This window comes from Anastrepha ludens, chromosome 2 (genome assembly GCF_028408465.1).
Source record: "Anastrepha ludens isolate Willacy chromosome 2, idAnaLude1.1, whole genome shotgun sequence".
NCBI classification, from domain to species: Eukaryota; Metazoa; Arthropoda; class Insecta; order Diptera; family Tephritidae; genus Anastrepha; species Anastrepha ludens.
Window position 1 is genome coordinate 50,620,654 of NC_071498.1, and position 27,419 is coordinate 50,648,072.

Genomic DNA, 27,419 nt, shown 5'->3' on the forward strand with positions numbered 1-27,419 from the left:
TACAGGGTTGCCCATATTCGACGGACCCATCTGGTAACCCTGTATCATTTGACAGAGACGTCAGATCGCTTAATGACATACCGCGTTGGAAGCGTCAGTCCAAGCAAATTTTTACCATGGCACAGTACATGCCAAGCGAGCGCTTCCAAATTGTTGAAATTTACATTCCACAAAAGAAGTCAATTGTGAAAACTCAACGTGCGCATAGAAAATTAAATAATGTGAAAAGTGCGCCTTCTTCAAATCAAAACCGACCTAGGCGATCGGATGAAAGTATTGCTCTTGTACGGGCCAGTGTTGAGACGTCGCCAAGGACATCCCAAAATCGCCGTTCTCAGCAGTTGGGCATTGCTCGGACCACTTTACAACGAATTATCCGCATTGATTTGCATTTATTCCCGTATAAGATTCAACTGACGCAAAGATTGTTGCCTGCGGACAAGCCAGGTCGATTGGAATGGGCCTAAAGAGTCATCGAAATCCGTCGGGTCCATCGAATATGGGCACGTCCTAAACGTCAAGCTTTTTCTGCATTTGATATTTTTCAATTCAAGACTAATTTAATTTGAGCCATGAAAAGATACACACTCGAGTCAATGGTCAGAATGGTGGCAGAAAATGGCAACAGTGAATGAAGCACATTTTCACCTCAGTGGATTCGTCTATAAGCAAAATTTCCACATTTGGGCGAATGATAATCCAAGAGTGATTGCCGAACCACAAAGAGTGATTGTTTGGTGCGGTTTATGGGCCGGCGGCATCATTGGGCCGTATTTTTTCCAAAACGAGGCCGGCCAGGCAGTTATTGTGAATAGTGTTCGCTATTGTGAGATTATAACAAACTTTTTAATCCCCCGAATTGGAAGATATGGATGTGGACGATATGTGGTTTCAACAGGACGGTGCCACTTGTCAGACAGCTAACGAAACAATGGCTCTTTTACGCGAAAAATTTGATGGCCGTTGGACTTCTTTCTTTGGGGTTATTTAAAAGAAAAGGTGTACGTCGATAAGCCAGCAACAGTTCAAGAGCTTAAGGATGAGATAATTCGGCACATTAACGGCAGAGAACCTCAATTATGCCTCAGCGTCATCAAAAATTAGGGCCATCGGATGGAGGTATGCCGCCGAGACGGCGGTGTGCATTTGGCCAATATTTTGTTCCATACGTAATTGAGTCATACGAATATTATCATAATAAAGAGAAATGACAATAATTTCTTAAAAAAATTGTATTTTATTCAAAATCAACACCAGTTTTTGAAACTTAACCACCCATTATAAGTACCGTCTTTTTCCGAAAATAAGACATCCTCCGAAAATGACCCCCTGTTAAAATAATGTGACAAAAAGAACTCTTTAAAAATGCTATTGATTTGTTAAGTATAAGAAATAATATGTTTAGTTTTCCTAGTAATCGTATTTCAGAGAAATTTTTGAAACAAAAAATTCCGAGAAATTAATTGTTTACCCCTACAGTTCGTTTCAAATTAATTCTTGGAGTTTATCTTAAAAATACAACATAAGCAGCGGTCTATACTGAGCGACAATGCAAATACATACATTATACAACGTTCATTCGTTTCAGTTTTGTAAGTCTGATTATTTCATCATACGTAATTTTATTTAAAAATAAAACGAATAATTTGTAACCCCAGTTAAAATTAGTACAAAAGGAAAGAGCTATTCCGTCGAGTACAAAAAGAGAATCGTGGAAGACTCCAGGGGTGTAAATCTTGTAGCATTCTTTAGAGAGAAGATGCTGGATCTCCGTATGGCTCGTAAATGGCATGCAGACAACGATTATCTGGGTCAACTGGTGGCAACGTCACACTTTTTGGAAAACTTCCTTAAACGATATGAACTGTCTCTAAGGAGATCAACAACATTGTTTAAGCTGGAAGACAATGAAGGTGTTACGCGTACACTTTCGTTTAAGCTTTTTATTGATGGCATCGATTTTTCCTATATACCAACTCTCCAACCGATTGGTATGGATGAGACCGCGGTATTCCTAGGCCAAGGAGCTCAAATGAGGCTTCTTCATCAATTTACGTTCCTACCGTTTACGTTACGTTAGTGCACCGGTTACGTTAGTGCACGTGTTACCTGTATTTTGACGATTCGTCTAGATGGCAAGAAAGTATCGCCATTTTTAATCACTAAAGGTAAAAAAGACCAGATTCAGGAATTTATGTCATTAAAAGGGAAAAAGCCTGGTGCACCCAAGCAGTTATAAGAAAGTGAAATTACCTTATGCTGCCACCACTGTTGAGGAGTCAAAATAGGGGTTTACTAGTTTGGGATTCAGTCTGTACTCACCGCGCTAAAGACATGAAAAACTTTCTTGCTGAGAGGAAGACTGATCAAATAAAGATTTCGGCAGGAATGACTGGTTACCTCCAGACACTTGACAATGCAATAAACAAGCCATTCAAGGATCATTTGCGGTTGGAAGTCAATGAATATATTGAAAACACAATGGTGAGAAATCATCGAGGTAATTTTGTAAAACCAGACTTACAAGCAGTTGTGAATTGAGTAACAAATTCATGGGATAAAATAACTGGTAGTGATGTTTCCAATGCACTACATATAAATATACTTTTATTTTCTTGTATGGTATTTCTGTCATAATGAAACATTTTTTAATAAGCCCAAACGCAAGGCGTTTGGAGACTTGAATTCTGTAGAGGCTCTCAAGGTAAAGAGGGAGAGACGATATTGTAGCTTCCTGTGCTACTGTTCTGCTTTATCCAGACGAAGATTCGTCATTCTAGGTAGACAATTCTTCAGTGAGTTGGAAGATCTCAGCCCGGTATATATATGTATATATATATATTTTCCCGAGGCTCCTAGATGGAGCATGGACCCTCAATAAACAACTTATAATTAATTTTATCTAAGGCTAAGCATTCAATTTCGTTCCACGCACGGCCTGCTTTTCTTGCTTCTGCGTCGACCTGACGCCTCCACGTATTGGCTGGTCTCCCACGTCTGCGGCTGCCTTGGGGTTTCCAATCCATTGTGGTTCTTGTTATGTCATCATGGGGCTTTCTCAACGTGGTACCGATCCATTTCCACTTACGGCGTTGAATTTCTATGTGGACTGGTGTTTGCTTGGTCACGATCCAGAGATCAGCGTTACTAATAACCTGGGACCAATATTTGCGCATAATCTTGCGTAGGAGATGTGAGACGCTCTCCACACCTTATCCAGCATGCCAAATGCAGCGCATCTCTTGGATATACGGTTACGTATGTCGGCTGCTGACCCGCCGGTTTTGGAGATAATGCTTCCCAGGTAGCAGAATTCATCTATATCTTCCAGGGGTGTACCGGCAATCTGAAGAGCTTGCGATTCGCTGGAGTTGATGCGCATAACTTTAGTCTTCGCGATATTGATTTTTAGTCCAGTTTGTGCTGCGACCTCGCTCACCGCATGAAGTTTTGCTGATATGTGCGAATATTTATGCGCCAGCAGACATATGTCGCCAGCATAGTATAAATCCTCCAGGTGGCCACACATACCCCAGGATATGCTTCTGTTAGTCGCACAGGTTTGCCGCATTACTAAATCCAGAACTAAATTGAAAAACAGCGGAGATAGGACGCAACCCTGCCCACACCGGTTTGCACCTCGACCCCGTTACTTAGAACGTTTTCGTGTTTGACGCGACAGCAAGCGCCCGCGTACAGCTCTTTGAAGATATTGATTATTTTTTCAGGCACTCCTTTGCAGGCGAGCGCTTTCCAGATAGCTTCGTGCTTAAAAGTATCGAATGCTTTCTCGAAGTCGATGAAGCATAAATAAAGAGGCGTCTGCCACTCTACTGACTGCTCCGCGATTACTCGCAAGTTGTTAACATGATCAACGCACGCGCAATGTGGGCGAAAGCCGGCTTGCTCCTTGCGTAACCCCTGCATCAATGAGTTGGATAGCCTTTTGTGAATTATGTGAGCTATAACTTTATTTAGTTGTAGTTTTGCTTATTAAAGCATACAATATCTCTTGTCATCCAACACGAATAAAACGCAAACCTCAGTATCCTTGGTGGAACAAGGAGCTGGGCGCTAGAAGGCAATATGTTCGCAGAACCCTCAAGCTCGCGAGAGTGGCAGAATGTAAGGTTGTTTGGGAAGAATATAGAGGAATTCAAGTCGGAATTTACGTCTCTAAGCGCCTTGCGTCTGGGCATATTTGCTTATTAGTGTGATGAGACTATGTTTTTTTTGGCTCAGCAGCAATCTGCGTGTTTAGCAGTAAGTGTAAACCACAACTGCCAGGCAATTCGACAAATGAGCTCATTATGACATCTTTCTTTTGATGTTTTTACTTTTTTTTTTGTTTAATAATTAGCTTAAACGTTTGTAAAGATATACCTAGAATGATACAGTTAGCGGAAATAAATCAGCCTTCTCGTTGTGGCATTTCATGGCTATCACGAAGGATGTCGACTGCCTTGTGAATAATGCTATAGCCATCTGGCTGTCTATAAGACCATCATTAGACATCATCTTCGAGTACTGCAGCACACTCTACTAGTATGATGTCCTTAATTATTGACTCCAGCTCAACCTCAAAACATTACAATAGTTAGAGAGCCAAAAGCCCAGGTCCCCAGAAGTTCGGAGTATACACCACCAATTACCTCGCCCTCGAGCTTTGAGCTATTTGCGTATACATGGATGAACTCGGCTTGTCTTACAGCATAACATTGCTTCTCTTCACTTGAACATAAGAGGGTCCCGATCAAGTTGTGGTAATTGGAAGCGGGAGTACATAGTCCAGCTGTATCTTATGTTTTTTTAATATCAAAGGCTCTCTTCTAATTTTTAAAAATTAATTAATCCGATTTTTGGTGTATTATTAAAGGTACGCCAGGAATGCTTTAGAAGTTTACTTGGATACGCTAGATGATGCTGGAGTCGACATATTTATACAAATCGTAATTATGGACCGACTCAACCTTGGATTTGAGTTGGGTACCTAAGAAATAGTGTTTTTATAGAACTCAGACATTAAAATAATAACTTATGGTCCGAAACTGAGCCATCAGTGCTGCGAAATTTTATGGTGAACATTTTTTAATGCAGTTATTTCCTTCTCGAATACTCTGTATGATAGACTATAAAACTAAAAATATCCAAAAGCGTTAGCCTAAAATACTTCGCCTTGGCGGCAAGGCAGCGCTAGTCATTTTTAAGACACGATTTCATTAGTCTAGCCGCCGACCAATTATCTGAAGACCATGTGAACAGTTTCCGGCCCCAACGCAAGTTAGCTCAGACGATTTAGGCGTTAAAAATCCGGACCGTTTTCCCATAATACGTATAGCATCAGCTCAAACCAAATGCTTTAATAAAATTTTACGGAATCAGGTCACAGCTTCGATAGAATCAATTGCAATCGTCATAATGGCGATTAATTTAATTTTGACAAAATCAAATTCATACGGATCGAATAGGTAGCTAATCGTACTCCTTCTTCACTTCCGCATAGAACATAGGTATGCAACCCATAGCTAAATCATTAAAATATCTCTGCATACCCGAAAAACTTATAGGTTAACAACATATAAGGTATCACTCAGGCTGGACACAACGTAAGCTATGTAGAACCGCTTTTGCGAATTCAAACATAACGAAATGAGTCGTTTACGCTTGTACAGGAAACTTTGGTTCTCAAAGCAGCTCGAAATGGACAATGATCTTACTCGAAATGTCGTATTTACTGACGAATCGCTTTTTCAAATCGACGGCTATGTTAACAAGTATATAGATTTGCAATATCTGGGCATCGGAAAATACACAACAAATCATCAAGAAGCGAGTGCATCCTCAGAGAGTACCAATTTGCTGCGAATTTTAGAACTCATTGGCTGGTAATTTTCTCGGACGATCTTTGGTTTTAGCAGAATGGCACACCATGCCACACAGCCTATGCCATAATCGATATTTTGTGCGCCAAGTTGTAAGCCGTCTCGGGATCCTAATTTGGCATCTCTGAGCTACAATTTGACGCCACTAGAATTTTTATTGTGGGGTGCTGTGAAGAACCAATGCGGTGCAAACAATCCATTAACGATTCAGATTCCGATTCCATTAACGATAACTCACATTCGTGAGATAAAGCCAGACATCGTCACTAAGGTCTAGGAAAATTGGCTTAACGGAATGCGCTGCTGCAAAGCCAGCCGAAGGAGTCACTTAAATTAAATCGTGTGACATAAATAATGAGAAGTTTTGCTCTTTCGAAAAAGCCAACTTAACTTTTTTTCTTAAATTTTTAAAAACAAACCAATACATGTAGCACCCTACACTATGGAAATATGATGTAATTTTTCGAATTTACAATACCCTTAACGCATGAATTTGAATATTTTCCCAATCACAAAAAGAATACTCTAGAGCACATCAACCAAGTGTTATTTTTATTGTTGAACCTGCATTACGAAACACTCACACAAAGAAGCAGGTTGGTTTTCCAACTGATGATGCTCGAGAGCACCAAATGAATTGAACAGGCAAAGGGAGTAACGTTAATATTAACTTTTATCACAAAGTTTATTTGAATAAACATCGCCGTAGGCTCTACTTCTAATTCCAGTTTCAATTAATCTCTAAGCTTTTTGCCTATCCTCACCTCTTTGTGTGGATCTATCCATTCTTGCAATTCCCCATTTGATCCAAAGCAAAGTTTATTGTAACTAAATTTCGTCATCCCTTTGCCGCCATTACTATTTACGACGAATATTTATCCCCAAAGTGGCTTTTGTGCGAGAGCCAATTTGTATCATTTAATTTTATTTTTCACTCATATATCGACGTCACCGTCTCCCCTTCTGTTCCACAAGCACAGGCTATAGCCAAATTAATTTGATTTTCTCCACACATTCATACACATACCTACACTTCAGATTTTATTTTATACTACTATAAGTATTTGTTTTTGCTTGTTGTTGCAGATGAAAATTGGGGTATGCCACTTGCCATAGCAGCCAACTTGCATATACCGTATAAAATTGAAATTGGCGAGGACTTACGTGACCTGCATGCACAGGATAAAATTGGTAAAGGTAAGTACTATGAAAACTAAGGCAAAGTATATGTAAAAGCGGTGCATTATGTGTATGGGTGTGTACAATGTTCAATGTTTAGGAAACAATTTCATACAGCCAACTACGTAAAAGTTATTCAGAAGGGGAAATTTTGAAAGTAAAAGTTATGAGTAGGAATATAAATGCGAATACGAAATAGTGAAGGAATTGGTGTTGTTATTATGTTGAAGAAATAAAAAATTTTGTTAAGAAATAAAATAATGAATATCGTAAGCAGATTTAAAAATTAACGAAATGCTTTAGTAGAGCACGGCTCTGTTATTTTATTGTGCATAATAATTCGCTATTCAGCACAAATTCAGCAACTTTTATGAAAGTTTTCAGTATTTCTTTAAGTCATTTTATTTCATATTCTAACCATTTAAATTTTTCCAGCGTGAGTTCAGCATGCATATTAATATTTCAAGCGTAATATAGAATGAAAATGTGATTTCAATATCGTACTAGACATATTAATACGCTATTCAGCAGAAACTCAGTAAGGTTTTTTACTATTTTACTGTCAAAATGCGGTTTTAATATCGTATTACGCTGTTCAGCACAAATTCAGCAACTGTTTTATCAGGTTTCAGCATTTTTTACATTAGTTTCATATCATTATCTAACCATTTAAATTTATTCAGCGCGAATTGAGCATATAAAACGTATAGCATTAATTCTAGCAGTATTCAGCGCAAATTATACGACATCAAAATGCAGTTGTAATATCATATTACGCTGTTCAGCACGAATTCAGCAAATATTTTACCAGGTTTCAGCATTTATAACAGTAATTTGATATCATTATCTAATCATTTAAATTTATTCAGCGCAAATTCAGCATACAAGCTACATAGCAATAATTCTAGCGGTATTCAGAGCAAATAATGTCGAATCAAAGTGCAATTAGGCCTAATAATACGCTATTCAGCCCAAGTTCTAGAACTTTTTCGAAAACTTTAATATTTCTTTCAGTAATTTCATTTTATAATCCAACCATTTAAACGTATTCAGCTTAAATTCAGCTCAAAAACTACGTAATAATAATTTGAGCAAATTATTTGCTACCACAATGCGATTTCAATATTGTATAAAATATAATAATTCGGTATTCAGCCCAAATTCAGCAAATATTTTAAAAATGTTCAGAATTTTTTGGAGTAATTTATGTATTATTGTACATTTTAATAATTTTACCCTATTTAGCATATAAATTACATAATATTATTCCAGCGTTATTCAGCGGCAATTAGTTGAAATCAAAGGCCAAACAATTTAAGAGAGGGCTATGCGTGTAAATTTCAAATATAGGCAACGATCGCAGGTTCAAGAAAGTAAAATGGAGTACTGAGCGAATTTCAGCGGATGAGAAAGAGCGTCGTGCATACCAAGAAATCATAAAGAGTAATCTAATCGTAACAAAGGAAGACTCAGCAGAAACAATCTGGGCTAAAGTAAAAAATGCGGTTATTGGAGCAGCTAAAGAGAAAATAGGCACAAAAAGATGCACCACAAATGAGTGGTTCGATGCAGAGTGTAAAGCAGCTATTGAAACAAAAAACGAAGCGCGAAGAAAATATTTAAACAAACGAACAAGACAAAACCTACTTGAATATAACGAAAAAAGGCAAGCCGCAAAGAAAATTATAAAACAAAGGAAAAAACAGGACATCAACAGCAAAGTTCAGCGTATCGAGAATGATTTCAGTCAAGGAAATGTAAGAAATATGTACAGCGCAATTAGAAGCCAAACAAAGACATATCAGCCACGAACAAATTTGTGCAAAAACAAGGAAGGTGAAATAATAACAGAAAGAGAAAAAATTTTGAATAGATGGCAAGAATACTTTAGTGATCTTCTGAATATAAAACATGCAACAGACTACGGTCCACACTGTATAGATGAGACATACTTTACAGCAGAAAACTTCATAGAAGCACCGGGTCGTAACGAAGTGGTAGAAAGTCTGAAAAAGTTAAAAAATAATAAAAGCAGCGGAAGTGACCAAATAAATGCAGAACTTCTAAAATACGGCGGTGAAGTACTCAATAACATGATAACAGAACTGATACGCAAAATTTGGGAAACCGAACATCTACCGGAAGAATGGAACAATAGCCTTATAGTACCATTACATAAAAAAGGCGACAAAACAAATTGTAATAATTATCGAGGCATATCTCTCCTCAACACTGGTTATAAAGTCTTTACAAATATACTCAACAAAAGGTTGAGCGTATATGCTGAGGAAATTTTGGATGACTACCAGTGCGGTTTTCGCCAGGGTAGATCCACAACAGACCAATGTTTCACACTAATGCAAATTCTTGAGAAACACAGAGAGTTCGAACTAAATCTGCACTGTCTGTTCATTGATTTTAAGCAAGCTTTCGACAGCATCAATAGAAACTGTCTGAACGACATAATGCTTAAACAAGGTATACCGGTAAAAATTATAAAACTAATTCAGATGACACTATCAAACACTAATGCCAAGGTTATGATAAATGGAGATGTTACCAACGAATTCAGCATTTCATCAGGTGTAAAACAAGGCGATTCACTATCAGCGACAATTTTTAATTTATTACTACATGAGGTAGTATGCAAACTGAAATGTGGCAATTCGATTTTTAATTGCAGCTCGCAAGTGTTAGCTTATGCCGATGACATTGTCGTGATTGCACAGAATGAGCATGAGCTTAAGAAAATTTATATGCGATTGAAAAACACAGCTTTAGAAGTGGGTCTACGGGTAAACATAGATAAAACGAAATATATGCACTTCGCAAAGAAACCGAGTGAAGATGCACACATTGAAATAGATGGTGAATGCATACAGAAGGTCGACAAATTTAAATACTTAGGTTTTTTCATCAGCAGTAATTCTGACACTTCCGTGGCAATAAATGACCGAGTAAGTGCGGCAAATAAAGCATTCTTTGCTCACATAAAATTATTCAAGTCCCGATTGCTATCAAGAGATCAAAAGATAGCAATGTATAAACCGCTTATAAGACCCATACTAACATACAGCAGTGAGGTATGGGTACTTAAAACAAAAGACATGGACCAAATACTAAGGTTTGAAAGAAAGATACTGCGAACAATATATGGTCCTTCCCGGCGAGATGACGGAACGTATCGGATAAGATACAATCATGAACTAGACACATTGATACGTAATGGAAACGCAATACGCTTTATAAAAAGTCAACGAATCAGATGGCTGGGGCACATGTACCGAATGCCCAAATGGAGAGCTGCCAATATAGCGTTCCATAGACAACCAATTGGACGGAGATGTCGAGGGAGACCAAACAAACGCTGGGTAGATGAGGTCACAGCCGACCTGCAGAAAATGGGTATCACAAACTGGAAAGGAGTAGTAGAGAATCGATCGGAGTGGAGAACCGTAGTTGTGGAAGCAATGGTCTGCACAAGACTGTAATGCTAATGATGATGATGATGATGCGTGTAAAGGCGTTTTCAGCGAAAAATCCCTATAAATTGTTAAATTTTTGCAGAATTTCGCGCCGTTTAGTGATTCAGCGCAATTCAGCTGGAAAAATTTTGTTTTTATTTAAATGCATTTAACATTTTCATAATTCAGCAAACTTAAATGCAACGAAAACCGAAACATTAAGCAGCATTGCTATTAAACGTTTATAATCCAGGCTATTCAGCTTTAGTTGTCTAATTCAGCGCGAGTTTCATTCGAAAAGTTGCGTAGAAAAGCACTCAAACTCTTTTCAAGAAAGTTTTTTTTTTCTTTTAATATACATTACATCATTTTAATTCAGCGCACTTAAAATAATGTGTGACAAAATTTTCATATAACTGAGTGCTTAAAGTTACAATTATAATCCCCCGAAATAAAAAATTTTCATATAACTGGAATTTTAAATCCATGTGAGTAACTAAGAATGATTTCTATAGATAAATACAATATTTTTTTGTTTTTTTATGGAACGAGGTTGCGGAATATTCGCAGCGCTCTTAGAATAATGAAAAATCTAAAATAATTAGTTCAAAAATTATTAGTATAGATCGGAAATAGTTACTGTATGTTTTAGTTTTATGAGTTCACCAATTTTATAAAACACAGCGCATTTAAAATTATACAAAAATGAAAATGTGAAAATGTTTTTTTTTAATTATATAAAGGGTGTTTTTTTTAGAGGTTAGGTTTTCAAGTTGGCACTACTTTTTTCGTAGATGGTCTTTTTGACAGCTGTCACTTGATTTATGCTCAGTTTGGTTTGCCATTTCATTATGAATAGACTTACACCTGAACAACGTTTGCAAATCGTGCAAATTTATTACCCAAACGAGATAGCCACCGATCCCGATTTTCACAAGAAAATTTTGTTCAGCGATGAAGCTCACTTTTGGTTGAATGGGTATGTCAATAAGCAAAATTGTCGCATTTGGAGTGAACATAATCCACAAGCCATTGCTGAGACGCCGTTACATCCTCAAAAAGTCCCTGTTTGGTGTGCTCTATGGGCAGAGGGAATCATTGGTCCATATTTCTTTAAAAATGCAGCCGGCCATAATGTTACAGTCAATGGAGAACGCTATAGAGCCATGATTAATGACTTTTTCGTGCCTGAATTGGACGATGTTGATGTGGACGACCTTTGGTTCCAACAAGACGGCGCTACATGCCATACAGCCAACGCAACAATCGATTTATTGAAGGAAACTTTTGGTGCGCACATTATCTCGCGCCGTGGTCCTGTGGCGTGGCCTCCAAGATCGTGCGATATAACACCGCTGGACTATTTCTTGTGGGGCTATGTGAAGTCGCTTGTCTACGCAGATAAGCCCGAGACGATTGTCGTCTTGGAAGAGAATATTCGGCGCGTTATTGCTGACATACGGCTGCAATTGCTGCAAAAAGTGGTCGAAAATTGGGCTTCTCAGCTGGAATTTATTCGAGCCAGCCGCGGCGGCCACTTGACCGAAATCATTTTTAAAACATAATGGCAAACCCTTATCTTTATAATAAAGCTAAATTCTTGGCCATAACATTAAATTATATACGTTTTATTTCATCTTGAAAACCTAACCTCTAAAAAAAACACCCTTTATAATTTGTTTTTTTTTTTTTTGAACGAAGCGTATGTAAATTTGTATATGGATATCATTTGTGATTCAGCGCTTTTAGCACAAATACAATAGATATCTAACCTGATTAGTAGAGTAATTAGTTATCTTGTATTATGGAATAGAGTGTAATCCTCTAAAATACATAATTTCTCAAGCGCTAATATAAATATATTTAAAAATACTGCTAATATATATTTAGCAAGTAGAGCAATTTATATTTCAACTAGAGAAAATTATCTGTCATTGTAATAAATATATTCAGCTCAATTCAGCGCATTTTATACATTTTTTTTTTGCAGTTATAATAACTTATTTTACATTTTTTAACTAGAAAAAATTATCTGTCATTGTAATAAATATATTCAGCTCAATTCAGCGTAGTTTTATACATTTTTTTGCAGTTATAATAACTTATTTTTAATCTTTTAACTTGAGAAAGTCCACACTCAACATAATTAACATATTCAGCTGATCTCAGCGCAGTTTTATGCACGTAACTGCCAAACATTAACTTAATTTATTTTTTTTTTTAATTAGAGAAATTCAGCGCTCATCACATATTCAGCGCAATTCAGCGCAGTTTTATAAATTTTTTGCAGCTAGAGAAAATCATTACTCATCACAACTAACATATTCAGCTCAATTCGCCACAGTTTTATACTTTTGTAGCAGTTAAATCAGTTTACAATTTTTATTCAAACTAGAGAAAATTATTTCTTATCATAATTTACATATTCAGCTCAATTCAGCGCAACTTTATGCATTTTTTGCAGTTACAGCAATTTATTCTGAGAAACTTATCTTTTCTTGTTGTAAGCAACATATTCAGCTCCATTCAGCAGCATGAATTGTAAATTATTTTCGAACTAGAAGAAGTGTAATTTATTGCAAGTAACATAATCTTCCCAATTCTTATTCAGCGCACGTTTTTTTATTTTTTTTAGTAAGAAGAAAGTGCGTTTTCTAGAAAGTTGTGTTTTTCTTATCTATTCAGGAGCGTTTAAAGCCATTCAGCGCAGATTCAACTAATTTATAATTGTATGCTGTTAGTTTTTCCGCAGTTTGACTTCTACCAGATTTGCTGCATATTAAATGCTCTTCTAATCACGAAAATACGTTTAGCTCTTTTGTTTTAAAAATTTCTAATTAAAAACTACCAAAAAGTTCAGTTTTAATATTCCTTTAGAGAATAGTCCTATATACATACATACCCGTATTTTTATCCATTCATATAGATGGATATAAATCTGTGCCTCAGAGAAAAACGTGTATATATCTATGAAAAAGCACACAATTTCCCCTTTCTTATCTAATTAACTAATTTAAAAATTTATATTTTCCTCTTTCGTCATTTCTCCTACGCCGCTCTGACAGCCATTATTATCACGGCGGATATGAACGATGCCAGCACATTGCGCCTGCTGACACAGCTAGTCGGCTTGCGACACACCAAAGTACTACTCATCGATGTGGTGGCCACCTCATTTAATGCGGAAAATAATTTCTACAAGAATTTGGCGCGCATCAGCGGCAGCTCTGAACTCATGTCCAATCTACTGCTGCTCACCGTTTTGAGCGATAAATACCGCCACTTTCTGAAGGTCGCCTTCGAAGACAATGGCATTGGGTTGGTGCAGAATTTCCGGCAAATGCGACGTTGGAAGGCGATGACAACCAATGGAAAAGCCGGTGGTGGTGGTGGTGGTGGTGTGACGGAAGCAGGCATTATGAACTGGCCCATACACTTGGATAGCTCAGTGACGCGTGCCTTACAAGAGCACGATGCTATGGCAATTGAGTTGTTAGAGGGTGGTAGTGAAAAAGCAACAACTACCACTAGCACTACGACGGTGCTTCCAACGCGTGATACTTTAGCTGCCTTCGATGAATGCCCGCCGTTGAGTGGCCTTAACTTTGTTGAGATTTGTCCGAATATTGACAATGTAACGCGCAATTGTGTGGAATTTTTAGATAAAAATCGTAAAAGCAACATCAAACGCAATGGCAAGTTGTTGCAGCAGTTGCGTACATTGCTGAAGCAACTCTGTCATATACATCCGGTTACCGGACATACAAGCGCGGAGCAAGCGCGCATTGCAAGTTTACGGAATTTTATTGACTTTTTCCATTTTTACGATTTTATAATTATCAATGTTCGACAGCAGCTGGCAGCAACAGCGGCAAAACAAGTGCCAAAAACAACAAAGCGCGTGAGCGAACAAACCACACAGCAACATGAAAATGGCAACGGAAATGCCAGTGGCAGTGACACCAAAATTGGGAATATCAACGCACAAATGCCTAAATACGATTTTATTGTATTGGATGTGGTGCGCGACAATGCGACTAGTAACAATATTAGGAACAACAACAACAACAGTGGTAGTATTAAAACCATAGGCACCACGAATGCGGCAACAATTGACGCCAATGCTCGTGTCAATGTTGCCGCCAAGTCAGCAGCGGATGTGGAGTCAACAGCGTCAACTGATTCAATCAAATGGCGTCCATTATTGATTTTAGAGCAACATGAAATCAATTTAAACACTTATATTACACATTCCATTCAGCCAGGCTATGATGAATGGCTGCTGGTGAGAACTGCGCAGTTTTGGCAATGTGGCGCTATCTGTTGGACGATTGTGGCCATTTGCATGGGGTTGCTTTTGATTATAGTGGCGGCGAGCGTGGCGGCAGGCATTGCAATGAGGTAAGTAGAATTTACTATAACTGTGCACTGTATATGGAAAAACCTTTGTTTATGCTTTACTTAATCAAACGCAATTCAGCTGTCAGTCGATTTACTGTATTTCCTCATATAACACTGTGCAACACCAAAAAAAAAATTACCGAAATGAAAGCTGAAACACTTGAATCTATCTGATCCGCTGAAATAGGTTCTCAAGCGATTTGCGATTAAATAAATTAAATGAAATAACTGTACACAGGTTTGGACAATTTATTTGTTTCTTATTTAATACTAGCTGTACCCGGCGCGCGTTGCTAAGCCAACAACTAAAATAAAGTTAAGAAAAATAACTTAAAAAATAAGTATACAAATATTCAATTCATTCTAAACCATTTTATTGATTTTGTTTATTTCGAAAAAATTGTGACATTACAAAGTTTAATTTCAATTCGATGTTTATTGAAGTGCTGTGGGATACACAATATTTCTTGTTTTTCCATCTGGTGTATAGACGAATAAGTCAGAAGGTTTTCCGACACGTGAGCAAGCTACATAGAGCTGTCCATGTGAGAAGTATGGATTCTCCAAATTTAATACACACACTTGTAATGGTTGCCCTTGTGCATTGTTAATAGTCATTGCGAAAGCGAGTCGCACCGGGAACTGTAAACGTTTGAATTCGAATGGCATATCTGTCGGGATCATTGGGATATGTGGCAACAGTACGTCTTCACCTTTGAATTTTCCAGTCAAAATTGTTGCCTCGATAATATTGTTCATCATTTTCTTGACTGGGAGTCTGGTTCCGTTGCAAAGTCGAGGTGGATTTGTGTTTCGAAGAAGAATGATGCCTGGCAAATCAAGCGAATTTAAGAATTCAGTTGGATAGTTGACAACCTCGTCTTGATTCTCCTCAGTATCGATGTACTTATATGTTGGTGTTTCACTGATTATTCCATGCTGAATGATGAAGTTGATGGTATTGACATTGATGTTTTTGGCTGCTTATATAGCACGCGTACTGAGCCACTGATCGGTTTTGTAGTTTTGTGCAATGTTTGGGAAAACTTTTTGCAACAATTCGTCAATGCTTTCTGTCATCTTACAGAAGTTTGCTGGCAGGGTGATACATTGTGTAGGTTCATCAATTTCCATTCGCCCATTTCCAATATCCAATAATTGTTTTGCAAAATTTCCAGCCGATGCATACCGTTGTAGTTGTACACGCATGTTAGTTTTCAAAGTCAATTTCTGTAAATGATGCCATAGAACTGTGGATTTAAGACATGCATTAAGTCCATCAGCGGGAGTTCAACGTGTTATAATGGGCAGTGTTTGTCGAAAATCACCAGACAATAAAATGAGTGCGCCACCGAAGATCCGTCTGTTTTCTCTCAAATCTCGCAGTGTACGATCAAGCGCTCCCAATGCTTTGTTGTGAGACATTTCACATTTGTCCCAAATGATAATTTGACACGTTTGGAGTACTTTTCCTATTCCAGAGTTTTTGCTGATGTTACATGTTGGTGCCTCAGTGTTTTGCAAATGCGCTGTTCGGCCACCATCCAAAAGAGTTGCCACAATTTCAGATGATGCCGGTGCAATATTATTTTGTAATCGTATGGTTGCCAAAATTAGTGAAAGAAGAAAAGTCTTGCCTGTACCACCGGGCGCATCTATGAAAAACAGTCCACCGCTTTGTTCTGTGATTGCACGCAATGCGTTGTTCTGGAATCTATGAACATGTCATATTCGTTTCCTCTGTGTAAAAACACATTGTCATACTAATTTTTATCGGTTGAACGGGGCAGAAGTTGGTACTCTGCAGCGCCACCTGGTGGCTAGTGGCATTCCACAAACCTTCTCCGTGGAAAAATACATATAAATACCAATTTTTATAATAATCGGTCTAGTTGTTTTTGAGTTCATCGATGACATACATATTTTAAATTTTGGTATAATTAAATGTCAATTTCAAGTAGCTTCAAAGATGCGTTGACTTTTGACAATTTGTTTTCTGTGCTACCGGCTTTCTAAATTTTCTTCATGGCGAATGTTGAATTTACACAAAGTTTTAAACTCGGATTTATATGATTTTCATAAAAGAATGAGCTATATTTTTATAAAAGAATTCTTAAAAGGAAATTAAAAACCACGAAAATTGTCAAAACTTGTGAATAAGTCGCTGTGGTATAGTTTTTTTAACTCACCGCATTTGGAAACAAAAACTACTTTTCTACTTTAGAATTCAAAGTTTCTACTTCTGCGGGTAATTTTCACGCAAATTGCAAATTTTACTGCACGAAAAAAAACTATTTTAACGAAGCGTAAATAGTAGATTGGGCAGTAAGTTCGTAACGTTTTTACCGAAGACTTTTATTTAAACAAAAAACAATAATAATATCAATAAGTTAATCAATTATATATTTACCGTTGCTGTTTACAACTTCTTTCTACCTCTCGACCAATTTGTTGATGCCGTTCCGCCAAAAATCGCCTGGTCTGGTGTCAAGGAAGTTGATGAACCAGTTTTTAAGGACCTTTTTGTTATCGAAGGTAACGCCCTTCATATGATTTGACATAGACCGGAAAAGAAGGTAATCGGTCGGTGCAAAGTCCGGAGAATACGGCGTATGCTGAAGGACTTGCCATTCGAGGTCTTGGAGTGCGGTTTTGACGACTTGTGCAACATGAGACCTGGCGTGGTCGTGAAGGAGTATGGTTTGACCATGTCGATCAGGTCTTTTCAATCGAATAACTTAATTCACGGGGTGTAGCTGGGCAATGTAGAGTCTTTGTTGACCGTGGCATTCTTTTCGAGCAATTACCAGTGCACCATGCCCTCCCAATCCCACCAAACTCATATCATGATCTTCTTTGGATGAAGATCCGGTTTGACTCTCGACTTTGGCGTATCTTCTGGGCCACCCACTCCTTTCTTTGTTTCATATTGATGCATAGGCGAGAAATGGTGCATTCTGTGACGATTTGATACAAAAAACGCTGTTTATGACCGCGTATTGCTCGATGTCAGGCAAGATGCTGAAAAGCAATTTGAAAGCGACTTTCTTTGTTTTTTTCGTTGAGCTCGTGAGGCAGCCAGGCTCCCAATTTTTCGGTAAATCCCATTGAATGAAGGCGAATAAGAATCGTATTATGATCACAGTTCATTTTTCTGCCAATTCTCGACTGGTTTGGCGGCTGTTCTCCGTTTTTCATCGAATTCAGAAGGCCTTCCGCTGCGAGATGTGTCAGCGATGTCAAAGTCGCCATTTTTGGACTTTGCAAGCCATTTTCCTGCTGCAGACTCGCTTAGGACTCCTTCCCCATACACGTCGCCGCGTCGCAAAAGTCCATGGCTGCTTTTTGACCTCGATAAAAAACAAAGAAGAGCAGGTGTCGAAAATGTTGATTTTTGCCTCCTGGGTATTCCATTTCTAAGCCTAATAAAAAATTAAATTACTCAAGAATACAATTAGCATAGTTTTTTAGAGCAGAAAGAGTTCTATAAAGTGAATACCAAACAACAAACAAATCGTTGTAAAATAAAAGAAAATATAAAAACGCTATGAACTTATTCCCCAACCCAATATCTTAAGGAAATTTGAGAGCGCGCTGCCACCAAATCAATTATTCAGTTTGACATTCAACGTTTTCCAATTAAAATAAAAGCAAACAAGTCAGCTTAAAAATCTACAACTGCATGAAAATTGAGCAGTAGGAAGCACGGATGTGTTTGACATTCGTCAAAGGTCCATCAGATACTTAGCTACAGGAAGAACTAATTTAACGCTGACATCGCGAAGTGTCCAACTTTGTACAGCATAAGTAAATGCGCTTGTGTGAAAATTTATTAGCCTATAATGAAGTGCGGTGCCTTCAATTCCTTTCAATTGCTATTTTCAATATTACGCTATACTTTTTATTGTTGCAGCTTGACACATTTACCCTACCCCTACAGTGGCTGAGAATGCCCATTAGAGTAATTAGTCTGCTATCGATAATACCAATGTTTTAATTGTACCAGCATTAATACTTAATTGTTGGTAGTTCGACTTAATTTATTAGTATTTTAATGAAGCTAAATAAGTGGTGGTAAAAATGTGGTAAACTAAATGGGATAGTGAATTGTAGAGTTGGCTGTAAGTGAATAAGTGAAGTGAAATAGGCATTATTTTTAAACTACTGAAACTACTGCCATAGACAAACTAGCAAAATCAGTGAATGAGTAATGCATGAATGGTAAACTTCTTATATGTACGAGTATGTATGTATATAGTATAAGGTGAAGTGAAAATAAGTGCAGTAATTTTGCATAACAAGCAAAGCTTTATTCAACATAATTAGAATGATCCACTTTAGGTCAAGTGGGCGTCTTTTTTATAGATAAATTGTTGCCGTTTTGTAGGAATTTCCATTATGCCTCGGACATACACCCCATGACAAAACAGCATAGCACATCAAAATTTTGAGCAGTTTCAACTATTTCCCTTTTCTATTTTTTTGATTTAATATACATTATTTTGCATACAAGTATACCTGTAGTTTATTATCTAACAAAAACAATTTAAATCCAATTTTCAAATTTTATATTCGCCTTTCCTTTGGTCATTTCGTCGCTGTCGTTTAGAACCCGTGCACTTCCGAATCGTAGTCACATAGCAACCTATTCGATTACGGCGGCCGCTTAGTAATATATGTAGTTGTCTTCATGAAAATAATATTGTAATAATGAGCCAATTTAGGTCGAGCTTCATATCCACTTTTTAATATGGAGTGCATTTGTATGCCTCCTGCGATTGTCAGATGCTGTCTAAAACACACTCGGAGGTTTCTCAATTATCTGTTAAAGGGCGACCGATAACAGCAAAACAATTTGTGTCTAGTTTTGTATGGGCGATTTTTTGGGAGTTTAAACTCACTTGAAAATAAATATAATTAAGTCATGTTGGAGAGACAAATGCAAAGCATTTACTTCTAAATGGAGAAAATGCGCAGCTCCAGCAGGAAAAAAATTAAAAAAAATAAACGAAATTTTTTAGCAACTTAAAACTTGAAATTTAGTACTCTAAAATTAAAAACCGGAGTTGTGATGGAAAATTTATGGGATTTTTCCAATTTTTGTATAAAGTTTAAAGCTTGAATGTAATTGTTTTATTATATTAGATTATTTTATATATTAGATTATAGCTTATAATAAATAAAAACTTAATAAAAAATGTAGAAAAAAAATTAAAAATGTCAAAAAATGAAAAGTAAAGTAGTCAAAAGTGACTAAAATTATGACCGCTGAGCTAGAATTTCTTGACCTTAAGCTGTTAACAGCAACGTGCATTGCAGCTTATTCGACTTGAAAGAGACTTTACCACTAATTCTGACGTCTAGTGTTTCAGAGTCAACTTTAATCACCAGGTAGGACAGGCGGTGATATCAGCACAGCCCAATAAATTAAACGAAAAGAAAAGGAAGTACATGTGCGAAAAGAAGCAAGTGCAAGCAAGAAATAAAGCTGCATTTTGTGGCTTCATTATCATTCGCGCTTTCACTATTTAACCCTCCGTTGGATACCATTTTTAAAACCTTCGGTTAGGCACCCTGGTCTGGCTTTTTTTCGTCCTATTCGAGAATCCTTTTTAAAAGGTTATATCCATAAATCGATATAAAATTAAATTTTAGGAGGTTACCTGGAAGCTCAAGTCGTTAGCTGTAATAAAAATATATTTTAGTATTATATGTTAAATTCACGACCAAAGCTGAAAAAGTCTGGCCGTGCTTGGGTACCGAACTGATGGTCAAAGCGCGGCACTTCATTTTAACCATTCTCTTTAATTTAATAATCAATATATTCACGCATTGATTCACAATAAAGGAAACTTTGCGCCCAAAGGTTTGTTTATTTCTTCCGCTACCCCTATAGCTGATTCTGTCCAATTGTCCAAGAACAAAGTGGTGATCTGCTGATGACGCTACCTTTGTATTATCTATGTCGTAGCTACCATCAAGGATGCCAGGTTGTAGAAAATTACGTTACATGAGGGTTACCGTGCAACAAAAATTATTGAAGGAGGAAAAGTTACATTTATGCATTTAAAGGGATAAAATGAAGTGCCCTTTTATCGTGCATAATTGATCAAAATTAAAGTAAGAATAATCGATTCCTGTTGCATAATAAATCATTCATTCCGTGCACTCGTACTGCACTATTAATCAATACTTTTACTCGCAGTGCATTTTGATGGCAATTACTTATAGGCACATAAACAAAAAAGGCATAAAGTCCGGTTTTCTGCAATCCCTTGGAAATCTCGTTAAAAATATTAAATGTCCAAATGCATTTTTTTAAGTTAATGATATCAACGATGGTTATGAATGCGAAGAAATCTTGTCAAATTTAAGTTAGGAGGATAGAGTTGTATTCAAAGGAAAGTGTATATGTTTTTACAAAGACTATATTTTTGATATAATTCCACGTTTGCTTTTGATGACATTTTCGAGGAATCACACCTCTACACAGATCCAAGTGTTGGTATCCATTTTTCGAAAAGCAATAGTGTAAAGTGTTTTGCTGTAAAAAAATATGAAGAAAAAAATATCAGCAACGTTGGCCAAAATTAATCATCAATTTTGTTTTTGAAAAGTAGTAAAAAAAAAGAGGTTGTCTGTAAAGTCGGTTTACTGACGATAGTTTAACGTGATAACGTCATAAGAAAATACTGATTGAATGGTTGCATTTTTCAAAAGAAAATTTTAATTTTATTTGTTTGATAGATATTTTACATGGATATAGAGAATGAGGTAACATTAACATAACATAATATACTTTAACATAACATAATATAACATAACATAACATAACATAACATAACATAACATAACATAACATAACATAACATAACATAACATAACATAACATAACATAACATAACATAACATAACATAACATAACATAACATAACATAACATAACATAACATAACATAACATAACATAACATAACATAACATAACATAACATAACATAACATAACATAACATAACATAACATAACATAACATAACATAACATAACATAACATAACATAACATAACATAACATAACATAACATAACATAACATAACATAACATAACATAACATAACATAACATAACATAACACAACACAACACAAAACAACACAACACAACACAACATAACATAACATAACATAACATAACATAACATAACATAACATAACATAACATAACATAACATAACATAACATAACATAACATAACATAACATAACATAACATAACATAACATAACATAACATAACATAACATAACATAACATAACATAACATAACATAACATAACATAACATAACATAACATAACATAACATAACATAACATAACATAACATAACATAACATAACATAACATAACATAACATAACATAACATAACATAACATAACATAACATAACATAACATAACATAACATAACATAACATAACATAACATAACATAACATAACATAACATAACATAACATAACATAACATAACGCTATCACGTCAAAAAATAATAACAACATTAAAACAACAGGTATTATTAACAAACTTGGTTTTATTTTAAATTCTTCAAGTAAATCAAATTAATAATAATCAATAAGAAGGCATCTGCAAATACAAATACGTGAATTTATATATGTACATATGCGCATATACGTACATATATACGCTCACTTAAGTAGGAGAGAGCAAGATGTCGAACGTTGCCGTTCGTTTGCTTTGTCGTTCGTTCCGCACTTTAGCTTGCAGTTCATTCAAGGTAACGGTAACGTTATCACGTCAAAAGTTACTGGTAATGAAAAATGGGTGTATTTCTCCAATCCCAAGCGTAAACGATCGTATGGTCCCCCGGCCACAAGCCAAAAACAACGGCCGAACCAAATCGCTTCGGCCGCAAGGCAATGCTGTGTGTTTTCTGGGATCAGCGTGGTATGGCTTGGTACGAGCTATTAAAACCAAGTGAAACAGTTGACGGCGTACGCAACCAACGACAATTGGCCGATTTGAACACCGCTATACACCGAAAACGCGCAGAATATGCCGATCGGCGTCACAAAGTAATTTTTCTTGATGACAATGCACCGCCACATCGAACAAGAGCGACCCGGGAATTGGTGGAGACGTACGATTAGGAACCGCTAGTGCATGCGGCTTGGCGCCTTCCGATTATCATTTGTTTGCATCGATGGGCCGCGCACTTTCCGGGCAGCGCTTCAGTTCTCACGAAGAAGCCAAAAAATGGCTCGATGATGTGTTTGCGGCCAAAGACGGCCAATTTTTTTATCGCGGCATTCACAAATTACCTGAGAGATGGGAAAAATGCGGCGCTAGCGATGACTATTATTTTGAAGTTAAATTTGTAACCATTTTTTTGTTAATAAACGTTTGAAATTAAAAAAAAAAGTACTTCCACTGCGATTCACTGCTTGTCTGTTTGTATACTGTAGGTACGACTTCGCAAGTGTTAAATATGATTGACATAGGACGCTATTTGCGAAAATAAAGTAAATCTTCCAACAGAGTGATTAATTTGGCGCCACTTTATACATGTGAAAGTTCCTGTTTGCGGCAGAAAACTGTGTTTCAAACCTTTTGCGAATTTTTTGGATTTTTTTCAATGTCTTGAAAGTCTAGCATCACTAACCACCGTCTGCTTTAAAGGAAAAATATGGTTAGAATAGAGTCATTCTTCCTCTACTCAGTTAAAAGTTAATGCTTTTTTTGAAAGTATGATTTGAGCCAGTACTATACAGATCACTATGACGATGCAAGAGCACGAAACTGCTTTTCTGCTCAATGACTCTCTTATCTTTAGAGCCGCATATTGCATACCCATACTAACCATGAACACTTATAGGATGTTCAAAATGGCATTCATTCATTTAGTTGCTATAGTGCGGACTACTGGCTTGCACTGCAAAAATCCAGTGCTCTAGTCTTTATACTAACTGCATGAACTCATTTAATTATGCAAGCTAAATTAATTAATAACAAAATAATATTAATCAAAATGTACATAAAGAGTAAACAATGCGGCTTTTAAGTTAGGCAAAAATATTTTTCGAAATTTTCATAATTTATTATGTCCAAAAGCCGTACCAACTCAATAGACTCCTGTAGTGGACTTTAAATATTTTTAATTTATGTAATTAAAAAGTTGTGCGAAACTCTAACACTGCGTGGCAAAATACACTAATTTAATTGTGTTAAATAAAACGGCAATTTATTATTTAAATCGACCTCTGCTCTTAGCTTTGAAAATAAAATGAGTTCAATTAAAAAACGCACATAACAATATACGATATGAACGATATACTCATACGTATATATATGATATATATGTGTGAGTGTGTGATAAAAATTGCTGTTGGTAATACAGGGTAGTCCATGTAGCAATTCGAATTTGGAAAATCTACTACTTCACGAACTTTAAGAGTTAAAATATCATCCGTGATGTATCAGAAAGCTCATTTTTGAATAGACATTTACAAATTAACCCGGTTTTCGCTCGTAAAAAGCTGGAAAATACAGTTTGTCAATAAAGTGTTTTGACATCTAGCGAGCACATTGTTCGAGAAAAAATATTTTCTTTTCATGGTTTTCTTGCAATCTTTGGTTTCATTGGACTAATATAAATAATTCATAAGCCAAAAGTAAAAAATTCGGTTATTCTGTTTAAAAATTAGACAAAAATAAAAACCATATACACTTTCCACATAGCTGTCAAGAAGGTTTACGTTTGCAGTTAATAGCTTTAACCCTAGAATATTATACTTATTTTTAATGAGTTAACATCATACTTCGTCGAATCGACTACGGTAATATTTAAAAGGGTACAAAGGATGTCTCCTGTTTAAAAAAGTGGTTTAAATTTTATTAATATAATAAATTATTTTTAATGTATTTTAATGAAATAAAACCAACAAAAGTTTAGTTTTTTAATATTATTTATTTAAAAAAAAGATTTCACATCACTATTTATTTGCCTTATGTATAAAATAGAACAAAAACAAAACAGCAAAAAAAAATAAAAAACTCATTTATCTTTTTTTTCTTTTTTAAAGCTAACGTATTGAATTAGAAAAAAATATACATTTATTTTTGGAATATTCAGACTTTAATTTGTACAACAGGCACAACGTTGAACTTTGTGCGCCCCACACAGGCTTTAGTCATTGTGGATAAGTATTGAGCACCTGAATAGGCGCGATCAAACAATTAATCTGCTGGTAGATGTTGGTCCTTCTTAACAGCAGTTAAAACTAATATTCCTATAAGAGATATTTCATGTTGTGAAGTTTGTTTCCTTTGCGGCTCATCGGTAATGGCAAGTGAATTTGATTTTCGATTAGCTATCTCCACGTTTGTCCATCGAACTATTTCGTTGATAATTTCATTAGTTATGAACATCTGAAAGCACTGTAGAGGGTCCGTGATGTTCTTAAACTGTCGCGTAGGTCCTCGTACTTGATGCAAGATATTCAATCCATTATGGGTAGACTTAAGTTTTATAGTCGACCATTTGTGTATATCTTTTCCACGTAGTGTCGATTTTGACAACGGCACTATATTTGACTTGCATATTAAATTCATCTGAATCGATTGGTTAATCTGATGAACTATATTCATTTTCTTCTAACAGCTCATCATCTGATACATTGCTATCCTCAAAATTTTGATCTTGATCATCGTCTAATTCGATTTCGTCATCGCAAATTGCAAGAAATTTTTCAATTTCTTTATCAGTTAATCATGTACCAGTTGCCATTTTAATCATTAAAGTAAATACTAAAAAACTTCATAAAAAATAAACACTAGGAAATCACATGCCAAGTCACTAAAAATTACACAAGCATCGTACTTCGTCGTTTCGACGACGCAAACAAAAAAAAACAAACTTACCCAAACAGAACTGAGCAGAAATGCGCACACTAAAAGAGTTCAGCAAACACTGATGCTATACACAAAATCAGCAAAAAAACATAAAAATTAAAGAGAAACACCAAAAACAGAAACATGCATCGTCGTTTCGACAAAGTATGATATTCTAGGGTTAAAGTAGTAAGTGTTTTAAAAAATGGAATGTGATTCAGTACTTTGTATGACTGCCCCGAGTACCCATAACACTTTGTGGTCTGCCTCTCATAAATTAATAAATTTTTTAACATCATAGTTCTGCTCCGATTCTAAATATATATGTATATATAATTGGCGCTTACACCCTTTTTGGGTGTTTGGCCGAGCTCCTCATCCACTTTGTAGCGTGCGTCTTATTGCTGTTCTACAAATTGAGGAACCTACAGTTTTAAGCCGACTCCGAATGCCAGATATTTTTGTATGAGGAGCTTTTTCATGGCAGAAACACTCATTGCCTGCCAAGGGTCGACCACTATTAGAAAAAACTCTTTTTTCATTTTGGCATTTCACGGAGATGCGAACCTACGTTCTCCGAATTCCAAATGGTAGTCACGCACGAACTCATACGGTAACTGCCGTACCAATACTTTACTGCAATTAAGAAGGAGCTTTATGCTTTGAAGTTTTGTCCTGGTAGAATTTAAACTGAGGTTTATTGTCAGTAAGGAACCAAAATTTTTGTTTACACTATTTGCCAAATAACTTTCAATAATATTCCAATATGGTCGTGCATCCATCTATATTCTATAAACACAAATCACCTATTCTCTTGCTGCACCTTGACTGAAAGTTTGCCAAGTTTCCCTGTTGGTATTGTATTAGGTGCGCAACTAAGTTCTCGCTACTTTTTTTTTTGATGAAAATACAACTTTATTCGAAAAATTGGTTACAAGTGAATCATTGAAGGTATTGCCCATTGCTTCTCGCGCAGTGCTCAGCTCAATCACATCAATTGAAGTCGATACCGATCCCCAATGATGGTTTCGCTTGGTTTTAACAGTTCATAATAAATAACACCAACTTGATCCCACCAAGTTCATTGCATAACCTTCGAAGCGAGAATATTCGGCCGAGACGACGATGTAGAAACATGACCGGGCAGTCCCCAAGACTTTCTTTTCTTTGGATTACTGTAACGAATCCATTTTTCATCACCCGTCACGATACGATGAAAAGAAGCCTTCCTTTACTGCCGCTGGATCAGTGGTTCACAGGCGAAAAAACGACGTTTACCATCTCTTGGTTTTAACTCATAAGGAACCCAAGTCCCCTGTTTTTGAATCATTTCCAAAGCATGCAATCGCTTGGAAATGGATTGGCGGATAACTCTTAATACTGAAGCAAGCTCTTCTTGCGTTTGACATGGATCCTCATTGAGCAATGCCTCCAATTCCGCGTAGTCGAAGATTTTTGGCCTTCCTTCACGTGGTCGGTCGTCAACATTAAAATCACCGTCTTTGAAGCGACGAAACCCATCTGCCGAGATGTTGTTTCACTTAAAGCAGTAAAGTTCCATAAACTTTTTGTAGCTCTCGCCGTTTTTTTCGAAT

General features: G+C 36.4%; 1 protein-coding gene across 1 annotated transcript in view; it reads left to right on the forward strand.

Annotated features, from left to right (window-relative positions):
- The window catches only part of LOC128861702 (uncharacterized), a 136,953-nt gene that overhangs the window by 81,351 nt on the left and 28,183 nt on the right, over positions 1-27,419 (forward strand). Inside the window, exons 3-4 of the mRNA XM_054100083.1 lie at positions 6,969-7,079; positions 13,591-14,926. Coding sequence (XP_053956058.1) covers positions 6,969-7,079; positions 13,591-14,926 — 1,447 coding nt within the window. The remainder of the gene's footprint in view (positions 1-6,968; positions 7,080-13,590; positions 14,927-27,419) is intronic.